At 48.7% G+C, this 27,635-nt stretch overlaps 1 protein-coding gene across 5 annotated transcripts in view; it reads right to left on the reverse strand.

Annotated features, from left to right (window-relative positions):
* The window catches only part of cac (calcium voltage-gated channel subunit cacophony), a 179,534-nt gene that overhangs the window by 121,939 nt on the left and 29,960 nt on the right, over positions 1 to 27,635 (reverse strand). For all 5 annotated transcript variants that reach the window (XR_012999716.1, XM_076372154.1, XM_076372153.1 and 2 more), the window contains exon 2: positions 8,493 to 8,741. Coding sequence is in view for 4 of the 5 variants with exons in the window: in XM_076372154.1 (XP_076228269.1) it covers positions 8,493 to 8,740 (248 nt within the window). In the remaining variant the exon portion in view is untranslated. The remainder of the gene's footprint in view (positions 1 to 8,492; positions 8,742 to 27,635) is intronic.

Genomic DNA, 27,635 nt, shown 5'->3' on the forward strand with positions numbered 1-27,635 from the left:
AATTTCTCGTCGAGTTGGTTCTACAAAATATCGTCTCCACTCATCAGAGAATGTTGAAATATTTCTAGTGAAAAACTTCAGAGTGCAAAGGGTTAAATCTACTTTGACTTAAGATAGCGAAGGGTTGAATAACTTCGAGATAAAATTAAATAGAACTGTAAAGTGCAGTAATTTGAGAATTAGGAAGGTAGTGAAATGAACATCTTTTTCACGTATCGAGGCATGATACAAAGTTCAACATTAAATATCCCATTCTATAGTTTTACTGTGTCGAATCAAGTGGTGACCAGAGTGCAAAGGGTTAACGTTTGGTATCGCCTCTCGCGAATCGTCGACGACGTGAATAATCGGAAATACTCGGGCCTACGAAGGGTTCCATCGATCAAGGGATCTTCGTCGCGAGCGGCAGTCGTCGTGACACGGCGAGGGGTCAAGAACAATGGTTCCGCGAAGGGGCTGGCCGCGCGTGCACCGCGCCGACGGGGGTGACGTCTTGGAAATATCGCGAGCGACGATACGACGCGCACAGCGTGGCTCGACGCACCTAAATTTGCTCGGAGACCACGGCTCTCTCTGGCCTGCTTATCGACTGCTCGCTCTGCTCGCTCCCCCCCATGCCCCTCGCCGTGGCTCCCTGCATGTGTGTTCGAGCGCGTGTACGGTTCACTTCGACCCATTAATCGCGACCGTCCTATTTACGTTCCGAGGCAGTTCCATCGTTCGCACACGCGTTACACGGCTTTTTCAGAAGGTCGTCCTGCGACCGCACGCGCTCCCTTCGCCGTTCCTCTATAATAAACCTGCCAAGGCTCCTCTGCGCCTCGAGCTGCTTCGAAAACAGGTTACATCGTCGTCGAGTAGGCCGATCGACGCGTTTCGATTGATACTACTCGTTCCACGGAGATAAAGAATCGTTCTTGGAATATCTCTCTTTATATTCTATTCTGGAGAAAAAGAATTCCTAATGTCATCTGATACCATCAGACGCGTCAGCTGTCAACCACAATCCGAGTGCTACGGTGTTTAGACTCGATCGACGCGTTTCGATTGATACTGCTTGTTCCGCGGAGATAAAGAATCGTTCTTAGAATATCTATCTTTAGGATATTCTATTCTGAAGCAGAAGGATTTCTAATGTCATCTGATATCATCGAATCAACGCGTCAACTTACTGTCAACTACGTTAATTCGAGTGCCACTTTCAGAACTCGATCGCGCTTTCGTTTCAGCTTAGAAACAAAGATGCTTTCCAATTCTCGCAGAAAACAATTCTAAATAGTCCAATAGTTCTATTCTTCTATCCCTAAGCAGGCGATATGAGATATGCGAATAAACAATTGGAAGGAAGACGAATAAGTAAACTTCATTCCCAACGAACTAATACATTTGAAACATATATCAGCTACACTAAACGAGCCATGACGAAAGTACAATATCCACAGGTGACGTCTTACACAGAGTCTCCAGACAGCCGCTCGTTAACGAAGACGCTAACGAATAACCCGCCACGGCCTGTGTAACGCTCGGAGCCGGACCTATCCGGACGATCTCGAGCGGCGCGTCTTTAATCGGCGAGCGTGCACTATCCGCAGCGAGAGGCGCGGCACGGGTGCGACGACGGTTCGAGCGAGAGAATTTTAATCGAATCATTCGATCGGTCTGTCAAAGCGTGCAGGTGACGTCAGGCCGGTCCGCGGCCAATGACGATCGGCCGGGCGAGCTCGTCGCATACGGCACGGCCGATCGAGCAGCTGCCCCCGCGGAGGCTGGTCTAAAATCGTCCGGCGAAAGGACGCGCTTCGTTGGCTCGAGGTATCGACCGATCGCCGCGGATCGCTTTTCTTTCTCGCAAAGCGGAGCGGTGCTGCGAACAAGACGGAACAGTCGGGTTCTAAGGGAGATTCGTTTGAGCCTTTCAGGAATCGAGTGTTCAAAGTGTTCGAGTATAACGTGTCCATTAACAATTGTCTCTCGACGTTTCGCTGGTTGTTAGCATCGTCGGAGGGTTCGAGGATTATTCTCACTTTTATTTATTCTGACTGACCGACTAACTTCTCGGGTAGAAGAACATAGAGAAAGTAAAGAGGTTCGCAAGAGCTAGAGAAATTTCATACGGATCAGTTCGTCGAATATGCGAGACTTGGACAGACTCTAAGAAAAGAAAGAATATAGGGAACAATAGAAAACAGTTTCGAAAGCAAAGGCGTAACTGGTATCGTATGAAAATCGTAAATGAAAAGTCCAACGATCAACGATCGAACCGGCCGTGGCAGCGTAACACAGCATAGTTGACCGCGAAGGATCAACTCCTCCCCAGCCGCTAAGTCTAAACGGCGCGGCAAGGAAAATAGAGCGGATTCCGTGACCCGTTTCTCCTCGTTCTCTCTCTCCGCCTTCGGTTCTTTCCCTCGGCCCGCTAAACGACTTGATCGTCCGGCGGCCGAACGAAAGGAAAACGGCGTCGCACCGCGAGCGGCGCGGCGGCGCGCAGCCGAGGGGCTTCGTAAGTCAAGTCATCTGAACCCCGTCAGCTTCGTCATCTATTGGTCTTCTAACGTAAGGGCTGCGCTATGCACCGAAGCGTTGCCAAATGGATTTACGTCTCCTTATGCCGGCGGATAGAGGAACCGTAAGGTTTCCGCGCGGTCGTCTCTCGTCTCTTTCGCTTTCGATCGGCCGCTCGCAAATTAATCTGTTTCTCTCTCGGCGTTAAACCGCTTACCGGGCACACGTCATGTGCGTACACGCTCCCGGAGATCGCGCGAGGCGCGCGGCGCGCTCCTTCCAAGACGCGCGACGCGCCGCGCCGCGGATCGATCGATCGCCTCGCGAAAGCTTCGCGACCCTTCGCCGCCCCCGCGCGCGTCGCCGTCTCTTTCGCAACTTTCGCAACTCTTCGTCGTTAATAATTCAACGGCCGGGAGAAAGGAATTCTATACTCGTCCGACGTGGAAATTACGCGTCCGCCACCGGAAACCGTAGTTTGTTTTTTCCATTCGAGACGAAATTTCTTGTTACCGGAACACGGAACGGCCCGGTGGATTTCTGTGGACGACGGGGAGGATCGTGTTGTATTGTGGGTATATATGTTGATGTAAACTGTCGTCTGGGCGAAGATAATCGATCGTGGATCATCTAGGTCACTGGGCGCACTTTTGGTCAACCTTGAGGCCTTCGTAGGTAAAGATCTCAATGATCCTTCGTGTTTCGGATAAACTTTGTTCCTTTGTGAAATAAACTGTGTATATACATTTAACACTTTGACTGCTACGTCACTCGAATTCGGGTGACATCAATTTTTACAGAAACGTGGACGTTAATTTTTTTCATGACGTATCGAACGAACCGAATTTTGTTGGATATATGAGATACAAGAAAGATACTTGATTTTTGAAAGAATCTTGATTTCTCAGTTTCTGATTAGTGGCAGTCAAAGTGTTAAAGAAAACCGTACTCGATTGGCCAACAATATGTATATGCGAGATGGACAAGGAAGAAACGTGGAATACTAGCGGCAATAATTGAAACGATTTATAACGTTTCTAGTAACGAGAATTTCGTCAGGACGACGGGATATTTAGCGGAGACGTCGGGGAGTCCTTTATTCGCGTTCAACGCTCGACGATCGCTCGCCGTTTCTCCCGATCGAACCGCGCGAACTCGATTCCGGCGGGGCCGAACTTTCCCTTCGGCTTATTATCGGAAGCTGCCGCTCCGAGGGATCTTCTCGCGCGAACGAACGCGCCCGCGAACATTCGCCGGATCCGCTCCGCCTCGCCGACTCCGAGAGACCCATTCAACTCGATACTCCTCCGCGGAAACTTCGGGAAGACTGCTCTCCTCGATAACGATTCGCGAAAAACTCGAACGAGAAATCTGCTCGCGTAACGATGTCGCCGGTGTCGCGGTTTCCTCTTCGCTCCGTGTTCCCTTTCTACCCCGTATCGCGTTCGAGATTTTTCTTGCAACCGTACTGTTCTGTACCCGTGTACAAAGGTCTCGAATCTCTCGTCGAGTTCGAATAAGCGAAATTAAATCGAAATTAAATCGAGTCGTTCCTTGGATCTGAATATTAATCGTTCTTGCGACGAGAGTCACGGGCAGACACAATTCTTCGTTTCCGGGGATTAGCCGATGGAAATTTGATCGATCGCGGCGCGCAGCTCCGGAAAAGAGATATATACAAGATCCTCGAGTCGGATCGAAAGAAGAGCCGCGTCTCCGGTGTCCCGGCCGAGCGGCTTTCCATGTCGTACATCTAATACGAATTTATGGGATCGAGAAGAAGATAGGAGAGAGTTCCACTCCTCGGGAATGAAATCCCGGCGAGCGCGCGCGCGCGGCCGGACGCTCGTTACGCTCGTCTTATCAGGAAATATCATTCCCAGAAGAGGACACGCGAAACTGCAGCGTCGCCCTCGAGTTTGCCGACCTCTCCTCGGATTCAGCGGTTCTCGACGCCGGCTCCCGGCTTCTTCTTGCCCTCGCGAGAACCGTCGCGGACGGGAGCGGAAGAAGCGGAAAAAAAGAAGAAGTTTCATTTGCAGCGGCGAGTGCACCGCCTGGGACCTGTTCGCGTCGCTCGCGGGAGGAGAAGGGGCGGGTCGTGCAACCCTGTTCGTTATCAACCGTCCTCTCACCCCCGTCGACCTCTAGCCGCCCGTCCACCGGCTGCACACACGCGTCCTGTGCTCGTCACTTTCTCTACTCCGCCTGTCTCTGATTCTCGTTCCGTCCTCTGTCTATCCATCGATCTGCACTTTCCACGGGAAAGTCGAAAGACGAGTGAAAAGGATCCAAGAAGAACGAGCCTAGCAAAACGGTGTCGAAAGAGAAACGAGGCCTGTCTGATTCTCGTTCCATCTATCTATCGATCTCCCACAGCGAGGAAAGCCGGAGTAAAGGGTAACGAAAAAGAGAATCCAAGAGGAATCCCATAGCGAAACCGAGGTTTCGAAGGAAAGAAGGAACGCCGGGAAGCGAGGAGGAAACGAACGAGGCTGCGGAGAAAATAAACGAGAAGCATCGGAGATCACCCGAAGAAACTCGGAGCCGAATCTCTCGGAGAAAGAGCAGGCCCGAGGAAAGCGAAAGACGGGGAGCGAGAGGGAGAGAGGAGAACCGGCGACGTGGAAGCAGCGTTGGAAGGAAAGAGAGCCGCGAGGCGGCGGGGCGGGGAGGTGGGAGAGCGAGAGAGGGCTCGAGCCTCGAATGCGAGGGAGGAGGAGGAAAACACGTGGCGGAGGGTGGAAAAGTGGGTGCAAACAGAGGGAAACGGACGGGTGGCGGCGCGGCGAGGGAGGCTCGCGGGAGAGGGAGAGAGACGCGTTCGCCGGGTCGAAAGAGGACGGCCGGCGGGCCGAGAGAGACGGCTGCCACCGGGGGAGGAGGGCTCAGAGAAAGAGAACGTCGGAGAGAGAGAAGGAGGGGTGGCACGCGCAATGCGGGTATTGATTCACGGCGGCAGCCGGCAACCAGCCTGAAACACACGACCGAGGCGACTCGACTCCGCGACTCTGACTCCGACTCGATTCACCACGGTGACACACCAGCCAGCCAGCGACCGAGTGGTCGCGGGGCGAGGGAGGGGCGAGGGGGGCCGGCTGGCTGGCTGGCTGGCTGCACGGAGAAACGAGGCTCCGACTCTTCGTGGCGGCCTGGGCTGGCCCGGATAGGGGATGAACGCCGAAATCGCGCGTCGCCGACGCTCGGACGAGCTAATGGGGACGTCTGCGACCCGTGGGCATCCCCTTTTCTTCGTTGATGCTCCGATAGACGTCGCCGATCACTCATGGGCGAATCGTTTTGAGATTCAAGGGGCCGCTGCGGTATGCAGGCAGCGTTTTCCGAGGGTAGTGGAATGAAATGCCGTGTGCACGGTGAATGTCGTGTGCACGAATCCTTTAACGGTCAGGGAAAAAATCATCTGGCATCGGAGGCAGCGGAGACTCCAGGAGCAGACGCAAGGGAAGACCAAGAGGGTGCAAAGCACTCCACTTCCCCTCGGAGCCGAATAATCTTCCGACCCCGCGCGAATTCGATCGCGACCTACTTAACAATGGAACCACCGAGTTCGACTGAGTTCCAGGTTTTTTCGGGGACGTGAGCGTCGGCGTATAGGCGTCGAGGTTTGGTGTTTAGAATCGAGCTGGAAAGCAGTTTGATTAGACTATCGATCTATGGTATCTTTTCGTATTGAGAGTCCGTGATTTAGATTCTCGTAGGGAAGGAATATTTCAGATCGCGGAAGGTTAAGATTCGAATCGATCTGCATTTCAGTTGACCTGTTACCGAATCGACTTTACGAATCACCGCTCTATGGACCTTCCGGTCCTCGCTGCATACTTTCGAGAGACGTCCATTCAACGACGATCGTGCTTTCGTTGAGAAAGGGACGTTCCCAGGGTTCCGTTCAATTTAAAGGATCCTCGCGACGGTCCGTTCTCGGAGCTTCGGGAGCCACGCGTGCACCGGACGCGTGCACTCGCGTGTCCGCGCGTCGGAAGCGGCGGACATCGCGGCGATCAAAGGTGAAATGTATATAGGCGGACGCATCGATTCGACGAGTCGGAGATACGGGTGTAGGAAACGGGGCGCGGTGGAGCGAGAAGGAGCGGAGGATCTCCGAGAGAGGTCGAGAACCTTGACGATTCGGTTCGCGATGGCGCCGACTCGGTGCAACCCGTTTCCGCGTAGCGCCGATCGCTTCTCTCGCCGGCTATTTATACGCAGCGCTCCGTCGCGGAACGACAGGGGTCGCAGGTCGGATCGGTCGGCAGGGGACGTTCGGGGGACGATTCCAGCGGTGGAAAAAAGACGGCCGGGCGCGAAGTTTCGCGGACCGATCAGTGACCCGTCTATTCCGAGAGGGAAATCTACGAATAAAACACAAGGTGTCTATTGTGGTCGGAGCGGCGGTCGACGGGAACGTCCGCGGAACGATCGAATGTCCGTCGACGTTGCGTCGGCACTGGGAAATCGTTGACGCGGGCGCATGGAAATCGCGAATGAATTGATAAACGCGACCGGCTGACACGGTCCGGGCTAAAAACAAAGGGAAACGGCTGAACGATCGAACCGCGATCGATAACGAAGCATATCGGAGCCTGTCGAGAGGGTACAGACACCTCGGTGCATTAGAGTTTAATACAGCCGCAGTAGTGCATACCCGGCCATGGCCAGCCGCAAGCTTACTTTGCTGCCATCTCGCATCGACGCTCGTCTCGCGGGTAAATCGAAAAGGCGATTGTCGAGATATATAAATACCCTTTGATGTACAATTCCGACTGTAAGCAAGATACGCTCGCAGTAGTATAAGCAGGGACATAGTCAGACTCTGTATCTTCAACCGATACTACGTGATTCTGCTCGGACTACACAAGGTAAACTACAGCGTGGCTTTATCAACCTACAATTTACGCGGAGGAATTCCGAGAGATAACAACCCTTGTTACCCACCCTGTTAGACGGTACCAATGAGAAGCGTCCACTGTTACCGACGGAAGCCAGGAAAGCTTCCATCGCGGGGTCGATTATAGCTGCGCCAGTAGATACCGACTGTGGTCAGACACGCGGGACACTGTACCGTGGAGTGATAGAAAGTAGGTGGAGAAAGCAGAGAATATTTATGATAAAGCACTGCGATTGTTATAACGAGAGCCACTAAACGGGTTAAAATTACCCATCCCTGATTTCTCTTTGTTGCGATTATTAAAAGCAGATTCTCCTCTAAGTCGGAGAAATTAATTTGCCAGTACGCAAACTGAACTGTAAGTCAATTCAAGTTTCAGTAGAAGCACTCTTCGAGTTTCTATAGACGAATTTCTGTACTGTCAACACTAGAACTACCAAGTGGCTCAAAACCACCCCCACCTCTTCTGCAATTATTCAAAGAACCAGACGCATCTTAGGGAAATGAGTAGCAATTGATTTAAAAGCATGCGAATTAAATTGAAATCTTAATACACAATGTTAGGGTTTCTACAGAAAAATTCGAAAATCTAATTCAACTACTCGGTAGTTCTAGTGTTACATTGCATACCTAATTTTCAGAAAACTGAATTGTGATATTTTTATCTATTCTATATTTTTCCAATGCTGTGGTAATCAGCGAAGTCGCACAGCTAAGTGTCTACATAAACGAGATTTCTAGTTACCCGTACGCAATGTGTTAACCCTTTGCACTCGAAAATCATTAGAAATATCCAACATTTTCCAACGAGATATAGACGATATTGAACTAATTTGACGACGATTCACTGACAAATTAAGCAACAAAGGTGTTCTATTTCAATATTTCACATAGCGCTACAAAGTTTAATTTAAAATACTAAATATTCAACTTAATAGTTTTGCTATATCAAATAAAATGGCAACTAAGAGTCACCTCGAGTGCAAAGGGTTAAAACCGGGATACTTCAAAGCCATGTGATCATTCCTCGATACCAAGTTTCAACAGTATCGCCGATCTGGGAACAGTAAAACAGACTCACATGATATCCCCGAGCTTGATGCGGGTCTGCACGAGGGCGCAGCTCTTGTGGTCGCTGGTGGTAACCGCCCTCCGCCTCCTGACGGCGTAGCGTTGCACATCCGGTGGTAAAGCAGCGGCATCGTTGTTCGCGTTCCCAGAGACACCCGCCGGGCCGCCATACCCTGCGAGGCCCGCACCTCCACGCACCAGAGGGCTGCTGCCCCGCCGGCGCGTAGACATGTGCCGGCCTCCCACGCCGCCCAACATCCTGCGAACCAAACATCGTCCCCTTCAAACATCTGCATACGCGGGGTTGGCCAGACGCGCACACGGCAACCGACGAATCGCGAGTTTTCGACCGCGAGCCTTTCAACCGGTCGTCAACCCTCGACTCGAGGGCAGAACGACCGTTCGTTTTAATAGACACTCCGCCGATTCGCTCTCGTCGAGATCTTCTCGAACGAGGACGGATATCGCGGTACTATTCTAGGAGATCTCGAGTACGCTACACGCGATCGTTTCTCGTGCGAGCCACTCGAAAAATGTATAGGTTTGTGGCGGAGTTCTACTGCTGGTTCGACTGCAGGTTGTTCAACCCTGGAAATCTGGGGAATTTGGGGGTTCGAGCAGTCAGTGTTGCATCGAACGCGACTCGAGAAGCGAATTATAGGAATTATAGGACTCGCGGTGATTAATAATTATAGAGCAGGCGTACACTTTGAAATCGTGTTAATTTTCTCGCGCACGCAGCGAGCTGCAACCGATCGAACAGTAAATCACGACGATGAGTCGAAGCGAAACTAGAATCTTGACGATCTAGTCGCCTAATACAACTGCCCTCCGCTGAAGACTATAGCTGAATCCGAAAGAAAGCTAATTTTTCGTACGATAAGACACTACGAGAACCAGAAAACGCTACGAGACCTTCCGAAAGACACACAAACACAACTGTTACAATAAAGTGTTTCTCACTCGAAACATCTCACAGCCATCGTCTCGGAAACCCTTCTTAACGCAACGTAACGATCAGAAATTCAATCCACAGTTCGAATCTGCGGCGCTCGAGCTCCTTCGGTATCCCCGGCGAGCTCGATAGGAAGAGGACGAGCGTAAACGCGAAGCGAGGAGATTAGGAAGAAACTCGAGGGAACGGTTCCCCGTTAATTGGGTTAGGTTAGCCGGCCTAATCGCCGCGGGCATCGGAAGCGCGGCGAGTCACGCGACCCTTCGCTACTCGTTTGCTTTACCGTCCCGCGTACAACGGCCTCGCCGATGCGTTTCCCCTATCTACCGAGGATCGTTCTCATCGAGACGCTTTTACCATTTCGCCAACTCCAATTACCGTCGAGTGGCCGTCACGTGTTTCCGTTGTTTATCCGTCGCGGCCGCGAATTCCGCCCGCCGAACTACTCGCTCGTTTCGTTTATTATTCTACTTCGGCCCCGTCCCCGTCGCGTTTCACGTCGTTACTCGATACTCCGCGAACAACGCTCGAGACGCCACGAGAGTTTCAATTTAAATCGCACGCGTGACTTCGCGAGACGCGGCACAATACGCGTCCCATTCAATCGAACCTTTGACGCGACCCGCTAATTACGGATACGTTCTCAAAGTAACAACGATAATGATTTTGTTCGTACGATGGTGCTCAGTCAATTGGATCCCGAGTTGTAGAGTGATTTACACGAATGGAATTCAATTGAATCTCAAGCACGCGTTGCCAAGTTTTAGTATAGGTCACGATCCGCTGTCGGTTCAGAGGTTCACCGGCGAAGACGGCTGGATTATTCCGATTATTTGTTAACGTTATTTTTAGTTCCGATTCGCAGAAGTGAATAATTACGCTCGCAGGGTACCCCGGTTATCCGATTCCAGCGCAACTCAGGCGGTCCGTGCCAGTCGCTATCGAAAGTGATTACGGTTCGTGCACGGTCGGACAGCGGCCTACTAACAAGTGGTCTAGAACTTCTTCGGCGTTCCAGTTAAAACGGATCCGCGCCGGGCGGCGTGCCGCCGCGGGAAATAGTATCGGGAATCTACCCGGCGCGCCTTGTAATTGTTTTCTCGGCCGCGAAAACGAAAACGAGAAGTTCCCCCGTTTATTTTTTCCACGGCAGCCCCGCGAGTTTCGTTTCATTAGTTTCCGGAGTCAATGTTCCGCGGTTCCCTTTTATTGAGAAACGGAGACTGGCCGGGCTCGCGTGTCGTCGAGCGAAACTACTAACCGTCCGTCCATCACTCGCTTATTCTACTTACGAGTTTCCGAGGATAATCCTCCGAAAACTATATCCCACGCTTCGCATTTCATTTCAATGATCCATTTTCGCACATCTCGACAGCTTTTTAACCCTTTGACGAAGATTCTTCGAAATATGTAAAATCTTCGACATATGAAGATAAATTATATATGAATTGTTTAACCCTTTGCACTCGAGAGGTGACTCTCACTCACCATTTGATTTCATACAGTGAAACCATAAAATTTGATACTTAATATTATAAAGTTAGCTTCACATATTAGTAAAGTTAGTTTCTAATATTAAGTTAGTTTCACGGAATATCGTCTTTGTCTCATCAGAAAGTGTTCAAATATTTCTGATGAAAAACTTCCGAGTGCAAAGGGTTAACCCTTTGAACTCCGTAGGCTCCAATATCGCACCAGTTCCAATATTAAATATTTTAATGAATCTTAAAGAAACTACCCTTCAATTATTCGATTTTCCACACATGTAAATTTTGCACTAAGGAAAATGAAAGATCTAAGGAATGTTATAGGATACTATAAAGATTAGTTGCAATTGCCGATAGACTACAAAACCATCTAGAGTGCCAAGGGTTAATTGATCGAGAAAAAAGAATCTACCTGCTGATCCCTCAGTGTTCGACTAACTAAATCATTTGTTCGCGACTTGATCGACATTTCATCTCGCGGAGATATCGACATTCGTAAACGGTTGAAACAAACTGCCGATCAGCTGGATGATTTCCATTGTCGAAGAGAATCGGAATAATTCCTAGGCTCGCGTGTTTCGGATGACCCGCGCGACTCCGTGATCGTCGAGTGGTTAACGTTCGGAAAGCGGTAGGTCGGCGTTATCCGATTATCGCGACGCCTCGGTCGCGATAATTAAAATTTATCGAGGATACAGAGCCGAAGGGGAAGAGGGGGGAATGAAGATTGAGGCGGAATGAAGACGGAGAAAAGAGAGAGCGCAACGTCCGCCATAAATTCCGTTCTCGTCCCACGTCGCCACGCGAACCCTTGTTATCCTTATGTATTTTTCCCCGGCGGCTTCTCTAAAGTGTGTTCCATTTATTCCAGCAGCTCGGTTTTCTTTATACAGCCCCGGCCCCAGCCATTTGTCCTTATTACGCTCCTACGGGGGCTGGAACCCGCCGCCTCTCCGCGCAAAAGCGAACCGAAAACGAACTGCCGCGACGCGACTGGATAACGAATAAAAGGATAATTGTTCCAACGCTGTCCTCACTTTGATTCGTTACGACGCTCCGCGAGATTCTCCTAACTGCGAACCTACTTTCCCGGGAAACTGTTAAACCCTTGACGTTAGAATGAAACAATTTCCCCCAAAACGTAACGTTCAGTTCTTTACATCTAAGAATGTTCAGATGATTGAACGTATTAACCCTTTGCACTCGAAAGTTTTTCATTAGAAATATCCAACAGTTTCCAACGAGATATAGACGATATTGCCTGATACTAATGTAACGATAATTCGTAGATAAATCAAGCAACAAAGCTATTTTATTTAAATATTTCACATAGCAAAACAAACTTCAATTTAAAATACTAAATATTCAACTTCATAGTGTTATTGTATCGAATCAAGTGGTGACTGAGAGTCACCTCTCGAGTGCAAAGGGTTAATTCTTGTTACATCCCCTAAACAAATTAATTATCCTTACGCGGTCCAAGCAGCTTCAGGCATCGTACTCAAGGAATCGTAAAGAACGCGAAGGTTCAAGGGATATTCGTTAACAGCGAATCACGGTACTCGTTTGCATCTTCCTCCCGAGTCCGAGTCGTTGCGCGGCCGCCGCGGATGTTCTAATTAACCGTGGCACCTTTGTGCGTCCGGGCGTCCGTTTGAAAATTATGCAAACCCGGCGAGCCGGCGCGGGAACGGTGAAATCGGGGGGATTTGATGGGATAGGTTCCGCGGCGTGCATCCGGCAGCTTTCGGATCTCGTTACGGCGAGTTCCTTCGATCCTCGGCTCTGAATAAATCCCGCCGGGTGGGGGAGGGGGAGGGCATTCGTTCCGTGGCTCGCATCGCGTCCCGATATTATCCGATGCAATTTAACGCCGCGAACAAAACGCGCCGCGACGGGACGACGTCGCCGCGAACAAAAGGAATATCCCCGGTTTAAACGTCTCGAGTCCGTACAGTCCGAGACAATAATCCCTCGCGGCGACGACGTTCTCGCCGGACCGATACGACCGGGATAACGCGGCTCGATTTAACCCTCATCGGACCGCGATGCGACTTCGAGTCACGTTTGAAGTTTTTACTTCAAGTTTTTCATTATTTCATGTTGCATACTGCAATCATATTATTAACGTAGTATCGATTTAACCCTTTGCACTCGAGAGGTGACGCAGTCACCACTTTGATTCGATACAAAATTGTAGAGTTTGATATTTAACATTAATCTTTCTATAATGCATCAATATGTGGGATATTGAAATGAAACTTTGTTCTTTGATTCATACGTAATTTCTCTTTAAGTAAGTTTCCAAAATATCGTTCCTATCTCATTAGAAAATGTGAGAGAATATAAGAGAGAAAATAAGAGAGAAAGGGACTCATGAGAGTTGCGTTGACCTGAGAAGAGAACAGACCTGTACACTGCGAGCTATATCGTTTCTATTTATTTCCATTTTTTTTTATATAAAACATATTTCAATTCCATTAATACCACATTAATCATTCCTTTTATTCTCATAAGTGAGTGAGAGTCACACCGCGCTATGGTTCGTTGTAAAACGTGGTACGATTAGGGTTAAGCGGAGGCTTTAAGGGAAAGGCGCAGGAGTAAAGGACCGTCAGTCGCAGTCGACTTAAGCGCAGCAGAGCAGTTCCACGAATAGTTTCTTACATAGAGCTACATAGACTTAGATTACATATAGGAAACGTGCAACTAGAGAGTAATGATTCATTTAGAGCGCTGTTCATTTAGAAAGATCGTATACGGATTGAGGAATATTAATGTACACGAATTCTGAGTGGTTTCTAATTAACGAGAAGGGAATATTCGAGACTTCAGGATCCGTGAAATTTGGATTTATCCAGAACAAGTTACAAGCGTGGTATGTCTCCCCAGGTATTTCCCTGATTCGATGAAATAAATAATCTTTCGACGGACTCTGTTCTCTATTAAAAGCTACCCTTTTATGGCGTCCCTTAAATCGTTCCCCATTTGGCAATCGATCTTCCCCCTCCCCTCCCGTTTGTCACCGTCCCTCCGCCCTCCGGAGTTTCGCGTACACATCGATATTTTGTATCGAAGCCCGCGCACTCGAAATCGTCCGCTCTGTCCCGAACACTCGCAGAATGTTTTCCACATTGTTCTACAGGCGTCTCGCCGCAGACACGTTTCAATTTACGACACACCGTCCGATCCACGGGGAATATTTATTTTTCATGAAAATTCGTACACTCCGCGGTCCACTCTTTCCGCCACTCCCGCGGATCGTCAACGTTAAACCGTGAAATATTTTATTTTCAGTGCAAACACGCTAACGCCGTATAATAAACGATAATCGAACAGGAAAGTGGAAACGCGACTTAACCCTTTGCACTCGAGAGGTGACTTTCAGTTGCAGTTTGATTTGATACAGCAAAACTAAGTTAAATATTTAGAACTTTAACCCTTTGCACTCGAGAGCGTTTGACTCGACCCAAGAAAATGATAAAACCGAAAATTCAGTATGAAATTTTTATATAACGCGTCAGCACACAGAACATCGAAGTAAAATAGTTCTATCACTTAATTTATGCAAGGTATCTCTTTACGTTGGTTGTAAAAAATATCACATTTCATCAGAAAATAATGAACATTTGTTGAGAAAAATATTCTCGAGTGCAGAGGGTGAAATTAAACTCTGTATTGTTACGTGAAATATTTAAGTAAAATATCTTTGTTGCTTAATTTATCCGTGAATCATCGTTAGACTAGGTTCAATCAACGTCGTCCCTATCTCATCGGAAGATCTCGAATGTTTCCAGTGAAAAACTTTCGAGTGCAAAGGGTTAATCGACAGGAGTGTTCCTCTCGTCGAGTATATCCGCGAATTCTTCTTCACTCGATTATCGAGGATGCTCCCGTAACATTCGCTAACCCGCTAACGCAGGGATCCCCCGCGAGCCTCGAGTCCGATCTTAAGCTGATTTCCATCGAGACGAAATTGATACCGTTCGATCCGTTGCACAAGTTTCTCGTTTACATAAAAAACCGACTCATACCGTCGAATTGAAATGAATAAAGTTCGTAGAACGTATACATCGCTCCGTAATTCCACTAGTGAAACCGCGACGTTCGTAACGGCGCACCAATCGCGAACGAAGCTCGGTAACTTCAAAAGTACGAGCGATAGAAACAAGTGCTTCAGACGAAAATTGTTATCTATAGAGCTGAGAACATGGTGGTTACAGGTTTCGTTGCGTTACGAGGATATTATGCAGTATTTCCTATGACAATGGATGCTTTGCGCTTGGATTCCAAAAATAATAAACAGAGAAACCGCACTGAGTCCCAGAAAACTGTAACTTCCCACTGAAAATCATTTCGTATAGGAATAATTGCAACACAGCCTTCAATTTTCGTTACGCGAGTAGTCGAATCCCCGAGTTTCGTCCTCGAACGATCGCGTAGGCGTAGGAGTCGAGAAGTTTTTCGAGCGGCGCGGACCGTCGAGCGCAGAGATGAATTTTATCGTCGGTTAGGCTCGGTTTTCATTAATTCAGGTCTCCCTTGCTCCCTCGCGTGCCGTTGCTACCCTATTCGGCGGCTCGTGCTCCGGGGACAAAACAAATTTACAAGGAGAACCGCGGAGAGTGCGTGTCCCGGGAAATCGGGGGAACGGGGGGAGCAGAAGCAGAGGAAATGGAAAGGAGAGAAATGAAAAGGGAGGACAGGGGAATGCGAAACGGAGAAAGGACGGCCGTGGATCGGATAACGAAGCGGGAGGGATCCGCTCCGATATTCCGCGCGCGTCGGCCGGGCAAAGGAGCTGACGCGGACGGAGAGGGAGACGCAGAGGGGAAAACAGGGGTTGCCGGGTAACAGGCTGGTGGGATAAGAGTTCCCAGGGGTGCCTAGCAACAGGTTGCTATCCTAAAATTTCGACCACCGGGAACGGGGCGGCGGGAAGGGCGGCGGGAAGGGCGGCCGAGGGATCGGAGCGCTGCCCGCGTATACCGGGTGTACTGCGCGGACGGGCTCGTAGTGTATGTTGTGTATGTAGTATCGTAGTTTTAACACTAGGTTTACGGAACGCGTCAAATTGATGCATATTGGATTTTAGAAACATTGTTTTGTGAATGTTTATGCCGATTTTTATTGAATCACACTGACATGCACCCCAATTACCTACTATCGAATCTCCACTTTCCACAGTCTATATAAACGAGCATCAACTCTGCAGAAAATGTCGTCTTCATCTCGTCAGAAAGCGTTCAAATATTTCAAGTGAAAACCTTGCGAGTGCAAAGGGTTGAAACAATAAATGTTCAACGTTGGTTCGATAGTCTCGTTTTCTGGAATATTTATTATAACGAGTGGCACGCAATGTCCGAGTCATTTGCTCGATTGGGGTCCAGCCGTTCGCTAGGTAACGAGTTCGGGGACGCTCGTTTTGGGATAACGATCGTTAACCCTTTGAACTCTGTAGGCTACAACATTGCACCAGTTCTAATATTAAATATTTTAATGAATTTTAAGAGAACTACCTTGAGATTATTAGATCTTCCAGATATACAAAGCTTGTACTAAAAATAGAATTAGAGGTCTAAGAAATGTTATAACATTGTTAACTTTCAGTAGGACTATCAAAATTGGTATGAGTTGCTGACATCACAAAACTATGTGAAGTGCTAAGGGTTAAAATCGTCTCAGCTTGTCTTGTCATTTCAGAATCTAATCCGATCTCTCGCGACAGGAAAATCGATCGTCCATCGACAGGTCTACCGATCGAAGACGGTACTTTCCAGCGAATCGACGTAGATTTTCGTTCCCCGTGGTTCGCAAAAATCCGCGACACGCGGCGACCGACGAACGATGCGCGACTGTCGCGCGCAGCTCGACGGACGTAAGTTAGTTAAGCGTGTAATGAATCGGAATTAATTTCGCGGTCGATGCCGTTGGCCAGATATTAATTCGTTCGCGGAAATAACGAGTACGCGGCACGCATCCACGGGGAATTTATCGTCAGCGGATGTTCGGCCGCTTATGCCGGGTTTACGCCGGCCGAATGAATATTCGTCCCTCATACCGCGGAACTCGTGCTCGTTTGGGTTAGTTAGTTATTTCCGCTCGCTGCTAAACTCGAGCGTTTTCGCGAACATTTTCGAACGTGCCGGTAAAGCGCTTTTAAAGTCAAGCGGACCGTTCAGGAACGTTCGTCGGATCTTTGCTTGCCAGAATGAAGCTAGGATCTCTCGAGGATCCAGCTAATCGTTCGCGAATAACGAACGAATGCGTGGAGTTCCAATTCTGTCTAAACAGGTGACAAATGAACGCTGCAGAGTGATTCGTTCGGTCCATGTAAACTCGAACGCGCTGTCGTCTGTACCGATTAACCCTAATCACGTGTTTTTAGAACGAATCATGCCATGTGACTCTCAGTCACTTAAGAGAATAAAAGGAACGACTAAAACATTGTCTCTGTTTATAGAGCCAAAATTCTAAAATCCCAAAGAAACTTTTTGAAATAATCCAAAAATTCAAGCAAAAAGTTCAAATATAACTCAAACACTAGAACTACCGAGCATTTAATACGATTGGTAAGCAATTCCCATAAAAATTCTAACAATAGACTATTTTCAGTTTCTTCAGGCACTCATTATAGTACTCAAATGAAACTATTTACTTTCAAAATCATTTCGAATATTCCATGCTTCGAAGATATCAATAATTGCTAAACAAAAGAATCGAAACCAGTCATTTCGACTGTTACGGTAGTTCTAGTGTCAACACTAACGGAATTGCGTCAATTTGACGCATGTCGAATTAGAGAAACAATATTTACGAAGTGTTTACGTCGATTTCGATCGATGCAATGGCACGAATATTTATCCTAATCTATCGTAGAACAACTTTAATTTCCAGGATCCAAACGAACGAATATTCACTTTTCCAGGAACAGCAGAATAAACTACAATAAACTGTAAACCTAGTGTTAAGCATTTCGACCTAGTAACAACATCACAATAAAAACTCGTTCCCCAGCCGCGCGCGTATCGCGTTTCAAAATGATTTCCGGCTCCCGGGGAATCTCTGTATCGGCGATCGAGGCAAAGAAAAGAGAACGGAGGGAAAAACCTCGGGGAGTCCGACCGACAACGGATTAAACGCCTAGCTTCCAGCGGAAGAGAAGAAACCGTGTTTTCCGAGACGCTCTCCGTTGCAATCCTCGGGTTACCATGGCTTCTCCGTAAGCTGCTCCCCGCTCGGCCGTACCCTTTATCCCCGTCCGTCCTGCTCCGTCGCACGCCCACGCCGCTCGGGCTGCCGCGGCGGTGACTTTTTTCATCCCGACGCTCGCTCCCTCGGCGAGATCTTTCTCGCTTCTCCTCCCTTTTTTTTCTCGCCGCTTCCCTCGGCCGGCCGGGTCAAAGGGACCGTCTTATCGGCCCCTTTCCCCGGCCAGCGCCTCCTCGACGGTCTCCGTGTATACACTAGCCGTGGGAAATCTAATAACGAGTCGGAGGGATCGACCGACTCCGCCGTGAAATTAGTTCCACCGCGCGGCGGCCCTCGCGCGTCAAACGCCGGACGGATCGCCGCCCCGAAATCCGGCCTCGAAGATCCCCGAAGGGCTTCCGCCCTTTGCGCACGGCCGGAAAAGAAACAAGCGTTCCCGGGTCACGACCCGCCCGCCCATTCGATAGCGAGCTCGATACTCGAGGCTCCCACGCGATCGAGAGTCTAACTCCTGTCGAACTATCCGAGACGACGCTCGAATCTTGGGGTGCGCTTTGATCGAAGAGGTTCGTCGTTGCGACGTCATGGAATCAGGCGATTCTACTCGACGAATCTATGTTATTGGTCTCGTCTCGTGAAGTTAGGGAAAGTTTGAACATTAGTACTGTGACGATTAAAATGACTGGATTCGATTTGGTTGTTTCGTAATTATTGGTGTCTTGAAAGATGGTCTTGGAAATAGTTTCATTCGATTGCTAGAGTGAATATCTGAAGAAGCTAAGAGTCTACTGTCACAGTCGTTACAGGGATTGCATGTTAACCGTATTAAACGCTCGGTAGTTCTAGTGTTAAACGATGATTATTCGAACATGTTTCTGTATTATAAATTATACTACAAAGTTTAACGTTAACCATCAGATTTTACAGTTTTACTGCGTCGAATCAAGTGGTGACTGAGAGTCACCGTCACTGTAACAGAAAATTTCACGACTTGTTTGTTTCGCTGTTATTAATACCTTGAAAGCATTGAATATTTGAAATGATTTCGGAAATAAATAGTCTCACTTCGGTACTATGATGAATATCCAAAGAAACTGAAAATGACACTGTGTTGCGTTTCGATCGATCCGATTGTAGCCCATCGAAACAATGAATTCCCCCGAAGCGACGCCGCGGGACGTACGACGTCGCGCGTACTTCATCCCCCGGAACTGCCGAGCGCATAAACCCGAGTGCAGCATGCAATTTGCGTTATCTCGCGGATAAAGTCGAGCGCGAAAGAATCAGCGGCCACGAATGAAGAGTATAAAAAGTTATCGCGGCTCCGAACGCAAGCCGCTGCCGCTTCCTTCACGGCGAGCAGGTTAATATTCCGCGTGCTCTGCAATTATGCAAATGCGAGCTCGTCGCGTCCATTTCGGCTGAGCTTCCGTTTCCGCGCCGCTCCGTCCACACGGCGGTGGTCCCTTCTAACGGCGAAGTTCGCGCGCCGCGCCGGCCGAAGTGGATCTCCGCGTTAAGTGGAAAGTTCCGCCGAAGAAACGGCCGGTCGTCTCCATCGGGAAACTGTGACCGCGATATCCGGGGAATATCACGGAACTATCGCCGACCGTTCGTCGGGAAGACGCGTCCTTTGGCATTTCGCGGCAGAGTCTCACGGAAAGAGAGTTCATGCGGACACTCGAGATTCCATTGAAAGATGGAAGTACAGAAGGAACGTTCTTGCACGGGATTTAGCTTTGAATCGGAAGCATCTCTGTGTAGGCGTGAAAATGAAACGTGAGGTAAAAATAGAATATTGTAGTACCTAGAATTCTTAGCGTAGGTTGAGGTATTTTTAAGAAGAGTAAATGCAAGAATGAGTGTGAGTGGAGGACTGTAAAACGGTTCCTAGTTCTCGATTACTCAAGATCCACTCTTTCATTATCTGTAATATAGTAACACTATAATATTGATACACTCAACGAGTTACAGAGAACTAAAAAAAGTGTAACGCGATCTATCGTGCAACATCACGTACGAAAGAGGGATTGATCTAGATATCAATGTGGAAATTATGACACCTTCATGATTTCTCCATGATATAAACAAAATAGAACCATATGTTTAGATCTATACAACTGTTGTCTGAAGCATTCGTTTGTCACTCATACTTTCAATAAATTATCGAGTTTTCAAAAAATGGCCGTTTCGCCTTCGATTTCGCTCAAATCTCACCCTTTCCTTTTTTACTCCCTATCGTCCGTTGCCTCCGTTCGTCCTCCCCTATGGCAACTCCACGCTCCCCTCGGTGGTAGGATTTAATTTTCCTTCTCCACCGATCGCCAGCCTCATTGACTATTAATGACCGAGCGGAAAATCTGCCGGGCGGGCGCGTTGCACCCGGAGGTTCCGCTCATTTACCATCCCCCGTGCGTCCGACACCCGCAGAATAAACTCGTCTACAGATTCCCCCGAGACAAAGCGTGCCGCGACTCTTGCTCGCATACGATTAACGTTCCCACGCGGCGGAAACAGTTGCGATCTTCGTCTTTCGATCTTCGCGCAAGTAATCCCAACGGAATTATAGAAAATCATCAATTGTAGAAAATCATGGTTCACTCCATTAACCCCTTGTCCTATGATTTATTTTTTATCGATCGATAAACCTACTTTATCGCGAACAATTGAATAGAAGAAATAAACTCTTAGTTGAACAGTTTAATTCAGGTAAAAGTGTTCCTGATTTGTTTCGGTAGACGTTCAGAACCATTATTCCTCACGATTCCCTGAAAAATGCTCGACTACCGATACCAGTTCAATAACTACTGCCTTCATCTTATAGGAAACACGAATAAATAATAGTTAAGCCAGTCGAATCCTCTTCGCGAGTGCGATTCGAATGCCGAAGAATCCGTTCATCCAGAATCTGGTTTCGCTGCGATAACGTTCCGCGCCGACGAGGAGCGTTCCAACGGAATTATTAGAATAATTGGTGGAACGATCAGCGCGTGTTCAGGCGGGAATTAATTACGGGTACCGCGGACGGGCGCGTTACACGCGCAATTTCAAGCGCCGTCTCGCCTGCACTCTCCAACGGACACGTGTAAAGCTGTCCCTTGAGAAGACGCGTCACGCTACGTGATCGTTAACATCGCGTTGCGTAACGCGGCCGGTAAACTTCGAGGATGGACGGTGTTTCAGCGCGAGCTGATAAGCGAGCGATAAGAGTAGCCAAATGGACGCGCGACAGCTCGTGCACCGATACTAGCAAGTGTCACTAAACTATTCCAACGATCGAAGCGTTGGTCCACGCTTTGGGACGCGTTAAGTTCAACCGATTCAAACCACTCCGCTGTGAGAATCGACTCCGAGACCCTCGAGACACTTATCCGGGGGGAGAATTGAAAATAGTTTGACGACCACCTCGTAAAAAAGAAACTTCCATTGTGAGCATAACGGAGACGTACAGCTTCGAATTCGCCATAGTTTCTCCATTTGCAAATTACTTCTGAACCGAGCACGGAAGTTCGCGAATAATTCAAACGATTCTCGCCGAAATACGAGAATAGCTTCGGTACAATTCGATCCGGGAGTATAATAGTCACGGCGAGAAATTGGCCTGGACTGAAGTGGCGCTACAATTATCCTGTCGTTAATAATTCCAGGGAGAGAAGAGTGCCGTGTTCGTCTATATCCGCGTTGACTAATCGACGAGGTGTTCTTTTCAATGAAATGGAACGAACGTGCGACTCGATTGTTCCGACTTCCGATTGTCGTGTTAGGAGTTTTCATGCAGCTCCTTCATTTATTCAGACTGACCAGCGATCCTCGCGTTCCGAACGCTCGCCTTTTCCTCTAGCCGTGAGCAACATCCCTTTCAAACATGTTACATCAGTATGCAGCTGAAAATATTCCTGTCTCCGAGGACTCGCTCCCTTGACACTAGAACTACCGAGCATTTCATACGATTGATATGAAATCTCTATAAAAATTGTGACAATAGACTATTTTCAGTTTCTTTGGATATTCATCATAGTACTCAAGTGGGACTATTTAATTTCAAAATCATTTCGAATATTGAATGCTTTGAAAATTCTATTGTTAACACTAAAACTACCAGACGAGTCAAACTGACCAACTCCTTTCTACAGTGATTACAACAGAAGTTTCTCTGAGAGTCGATTAAAAAAACCGATTTAGAATACGCAAACTAAATCGTAAATCAGTTAAAGTATCAGCAGTTGCGCTGTCGGAGTTCCTATAGAGAAATTCCGAGTGAATTTAACTGCTCGGTAGTCTCAGTGTGAAACGCCACGGAAAAATGGCAAGCGCCTCAGTGTTTCCCGAAAGCGGCGATACCTGACCCTCTTCCGTTTGTGTAACAAGTTTCGCGGGAATCGAGTAAAGCGTAACCAACCGAGTGTAGTCTTCCTCCGCGACGTTCTCCTAGACCGAACTCGACGGCGAAACGAAACGTCCCATCGATTTTCAGGCCGAAACGATCGAACGGCGTTTATTTTCGCGAGCGTCCGTTCGAGATCCTCCGCGCGGGTCTGACGCGATATCCCCCCGGCGAAGGGTTAAGCGCTGCAATTTCGCCGCGCGCCGGTAATGGAGTCTTACGAGCGGCAGGGCTAAACGACACGGGTACGCGCGCGTCGAGCGGCGGAGCCGAAGCGAGGCAGAGTAAACTTGCGGCGGGCTTGGCAGCCGAGCCGCTCGAGTGGAAGAGTCAACAGCGAAGAAAGGATTTCCCGGCGTGTAAAAGCGAAAAGTGAATGCCTCGGGAATGAACTCCGCGGCGGGACGAGGGGCAGGTGGACGAGCGGGGCGGGAGGGGTACGAAGCGAGCGGTGGCTTCCTGGTCTCGGCGATCGATCGACACGATGATGGTCTTATCGGGGCGCGAACGGGACGCGTTCGCCGCGCCGCGGTCGCTCGAGTGTGTTCCGAGCGCGCAACGAAATTAAGTGTCAGCGGCCGTGATCCGCGCGTCCCGCTCTGCGAAGCTTCATCGATCCCTCGCTCCCCCGCATCGATCCCTTTGTCTTTTCGCTCGGCAAGACAGCCGACCCCGGCGCGTGCGACGAGCGAGAGGATTTTTATAATCCAATTTACAGCGACGAAATTTTCCTCGGTTCTCGTTTGGCTGGCTAATCCTCCGAAGAGGGGTTGATTCTATTGACGGATTAATCTGATTCACTCCGGACTGTACAAGTCTTCTTTGTAGCGACGAGACGCGAACTTCTTGATTAGCGGTGAATTTACGGACGTTTATTGTGTATTTTATCGTACTGGGGAAATGTGGTCGTTTATGTAGATCGTGGGAATTGGAGCTTCGAAGGGAGTGTACTGTGTATTAGCGTAATTGTAAGAATCGATTTTGAGTTGAGGTGTTACTAGGGAATGGTTAAGAAATTCGATGTCTGAATCTAGTGTCAATTGAACGAGGAAAGGATGTTCGTTGATAGTGAAACTAGTAGAGCTTGACGAAATTAGTGAGACCTAAATAGGACATCGAGTGCGAGGAAGTTCGACGAGAACGGTTTTCTCTTAGCCTAACTCAACGGCATCTGACCCTAAAAAGGTCACGACGCAACCTCGCCGTTCCGAGTGCCCGTCGGACGTAAACGACGTTGATTCCCCCCGGTAACTGGAAGTGCCGTTGGAAACTTCGGATGGGAATCTTGATGAGAAACTATTTTTTCCATCGTGCGCCGTTACTCGGAAGCTGAGAAGTATCGTCCAATTTACGGTCCCGATTCGCCGTGGAAAAAGTGACTCGCGACCGAGCGAGCGACGAGCCTCTATTTACAGTCGAATATCAACATCGATGCTTAGTCGGTCGTCCGATCATGTACACTTCGTTCGTTCGGATGTTCGTTCGAACCGAAGCACGAGAAATCGATGGAAAACGAATCACGCGACTCCTGGGCTCCCCGATTCAATCTTCGGGCCGGTCGAAAAATTCGCGTAGCCGTGGAAAGAGATAACGGGGCGCCGTTATCACGCTTCGTCGGGACGCTTTCACGGTTTTTCTAAAGCTCGCCGGCGATCGCGCGCCGGGCAAACGAACGTCCGCGAGGATTAAGCACGCGAAAAGCTTTTCCTATTCCCGGCGCGCGCTGAAGTTTCCCGTGGGAATCGAAAACTGAAATGCCCGCAGCGACCACCTTCCCGGCGTTCGACGTTCGCGCGGCTCGATCGTGAATCTCGATTTCGCGGCGGTTTCGCCGCTCGTATCTCGAGAGGGAGGAGACTCGGCCGCGTAAAACGCGGAAAGATTGATGGCGCGAGCCACGCCGACGCGCCATTTTGGCGGGCCACTCCGGCCCAGCCCGGCGCCCGGTTCAGTCAACAATGAACACCGAAGGAACATCAAAGGAACAATCGAAATTAACTCGTCATCGCTCCTGCGAACGAGTATTCAGATAGCGGCGATGCCCGGAAGTGCTATTGAGAACGCGGAAGAATCGCGGTTGTCGATTTGACGCCTTCGCGACGAGGAAAATGACGGTGAATCCAGATTCTCCGCTAGAACCTGTATGCACCAAGAATGTTTTTGTTGCAGTTGAATGCATCAGTCGCTGTTGATAGTCGCTCAGGGGACGGTTAAGTCGATTATTTCGATACTTTCTGATATTTCTAAATTTCAATGGAACAATTCCTGTCAGTTATTCAAGGATTCACTCGTTCCTTCGTTTTCTCTGGTTTCGGAAAGCCCTTCTTTTCACAGATTCTGAATATGCTGTATAATTATTTCAATATTGATTTCCTAAATATTAATTTTTGGAATTCTTCTCAACCGCTTTGGCTTCCAAGCGCGACTCGTATCAAGAGCGCGTTCCTACGCGGAACGACCGGTCGCTCTTCGCACGATCGATATCCGTTTATTTATTTCCCCCCTCCCACTGTTGGTTCCCGAGATATCCATCCGCAGACCTTGTTTTTTCGTGCAGGACGTTGTGTGCCAGGCTGTTCCCCCGAAATACGTCGTCGCTCCCCCGAGCCTGGCGCCCGTAATTACGAAGGAGCGGCGACGCCGATGTTTCTTCCGACTGGTTTCGACGGTATTTCCTTTTTATCGATTCACCGGATCGGAGGGGGGAGCTGGAGGAGAGGAAGATTGACAGAGTATTGTTCGCGTGGCGGCTTCGTCAGCCGGAAAACCCATTTCCCGATCAGATCCACCGGTACCGGCTATCGATCGCCGCGAAACCCTTCATCGGCCAGTTCCCTTTACAGGATCGACGGGAACGCGTGAGTCGCCCTTCAAATGTACGCACTCGCACAGGTGTACATCGATGTGGATCGAGAAGATCGAGGGAGTTCGCAGGCGAACCGCAGCGTGGAACATGCGAGACGATCCTTCGATTGAGTATCGCGGAATGGATGTCGTTCGAAAATATTTCGTTAACTTGTTGGGGAAACAGGGAAATCTCTCTCAATGGAAAAACGTGCTGACGGATGTCTGAGACGATGCAGGCAGTCGAACAGTGACAGATGAAATTGATCTTTGGCAATCGAAATGTTTCGCAGATTATAGTATTTTCTGGTGGACTTCGCTACTCTAGAAGTACATTATCCACGGAACTGTTCGAATACTGTGTGGAATTTCAGTCGAATATTTTCTGATTAATCTCGTATTCGTTTGTGATTCGTGCGGGATTGAAGAGAAGTTCAAAAATCTCAAGTCCTGCGAGGACTGATCGTGAACAGCTTGACGAGCATCAATTGTACTCGTGTCAATATAACACAAACTAGTGTTAATGTAACAGCTATTGCGAACGCATACAAAAGTTTCTATCGATGGAAGAAAGATTGCCGAGGTTCTTCGTTAGACGCGTTAAGTCCAATTGCGAAATCCTCAGCAAAAGGAGGACAAACGGAACCAGAAAGGACAAACTGGTAGCCGACAAGAGATTGGTAGTCCATTGTCGAGTCGCATATGCATGCTTCAATCGAAAAAGCCATTTCCCGATCGGATTCCGCGCGAGGGCCGAATCGAGCAAACGAGCGAGCGAAAGAACGGTCGGACAATGCGGCGCGCGACTCCGCTATTAAATTGAGCGACGCGGTCGGGACTTCAAAGACCGGCGGAATCAACGGCCGGGGGAGAAGAAATATGCGAAAAGTTCTAAGAGCCAGCGGGAAGATCCCTGCGTCCGCCAGTGTAGCCAACGGAGCCTGGCGCCATCGACATAGACTCCCAGACGCATATTTCGTGCGTGAGAGTGTGGGAGAACACGAGAATACTGGGAACCCACTATCCGGATGAGAGATATCTCAACGTTCCAGCGATTCGATTTAATTTATTTCCATCTCCCGCTTTCGCGATTCGTTCTGAGGTTTTCCGATTCGAATATTATCTAACAATCCTAATCCCGAAATCATCGTTCTCCTTCAAAGCACTTTCTAACCCCAGTTCCGAAAAGATTCGACGCTTTCAAAATCTCACGCATCGACGTTCCTTCAGTTTACAGGTTTCGAACGAAATCACGCCCCGTTGAATCGTTTGTTCCCGGCATCCCATCGAAATCGAGGGATCGTATCGCTCTGGTGCAATGCTCGTCGCGTTTCGTCATTTTCTTTCTTCTTCTGGTATAATTCCACGGCGCGGCCGAACGAGGACAGAATTCCCGGGCGTCCGGCGGCGGACCGTTCGATCTGGAGCCTAATCGAGTTTACGGTGCATCAAAGCCTCTCTCGATCGGGAGCGGAGAGCGGAGTTGAATCTTCGAGCGTCCTGGACACTCTCCCGGAGACGACAATGCACGTAACTCTATTTTCGTGCCGTGCGAGGCGAGCGGACGCCGCCTCGGCATCGATACGCTCATCGTTGCATCGATTTCGTTGCCGGTTCATCTCGAGCAAACATTCCAGGTATGCGCAAATTCGCGTGGCACGGCGTTCAACGTTCTCCGCGAGGGGATGCTTTGAGACTTAACCCGAGAAGTGACTCCGTTCCGCGTTTATATACAGATGATACAGAAGAATCACACACTTTAACCCTTTTCCATCGTAAGCGCGTATATGCGCGCCACCGTTGTGTAATCTGTATATCACAAAGAACGGGAAACATACATTTAATTAGTGCAATAATTGCCGTATGGCTATATAGGTTTTTACTTTTTTATACGTTCCGGATTTTTATTTTGATGCAGTTGAATCATTTGTGGTGGTTGGGACCAATTCTCCACCTTTTCATGTGATGCAAATGGATTAACCGTTTGCTGACGAAGACTGTTCAACCCTTTGCGGACGAAAATTCTCTGAACTATACAAATTTTGTAGATTCTGCCAAATCACATCGAATGCATAAATAATGTGGAATAAGGAAATTACGTACTGGTTTCTTGCTGTTTGAGCAGTTGAACCATTTGTTTGCAACTTAGTATTACAAATATGAAAGTTTGATCTCGGTAGTGTCGACATTCGTCCGCAAAGGGTTAAGGTAGACAACACTTGTAATATACGAAGCTAGATTAGACATCGAATGCTTAACCCTTTGATCTCT

This window comes from Nomia melanderi, chromosome 11 (assembly GCF_051020985.1).
Source record: "Nomia melanderi isolate GNS246 chromosome 11, iyNomMela1, whole genome shotgun sequence".
Taxonomy (NCBI): domain Eukaryota; kingdom Metazoa; phylum Arthropoda; class Insecta; order Hymenoptera; family Halictidae; genus Nomia; species Nomia melanderi.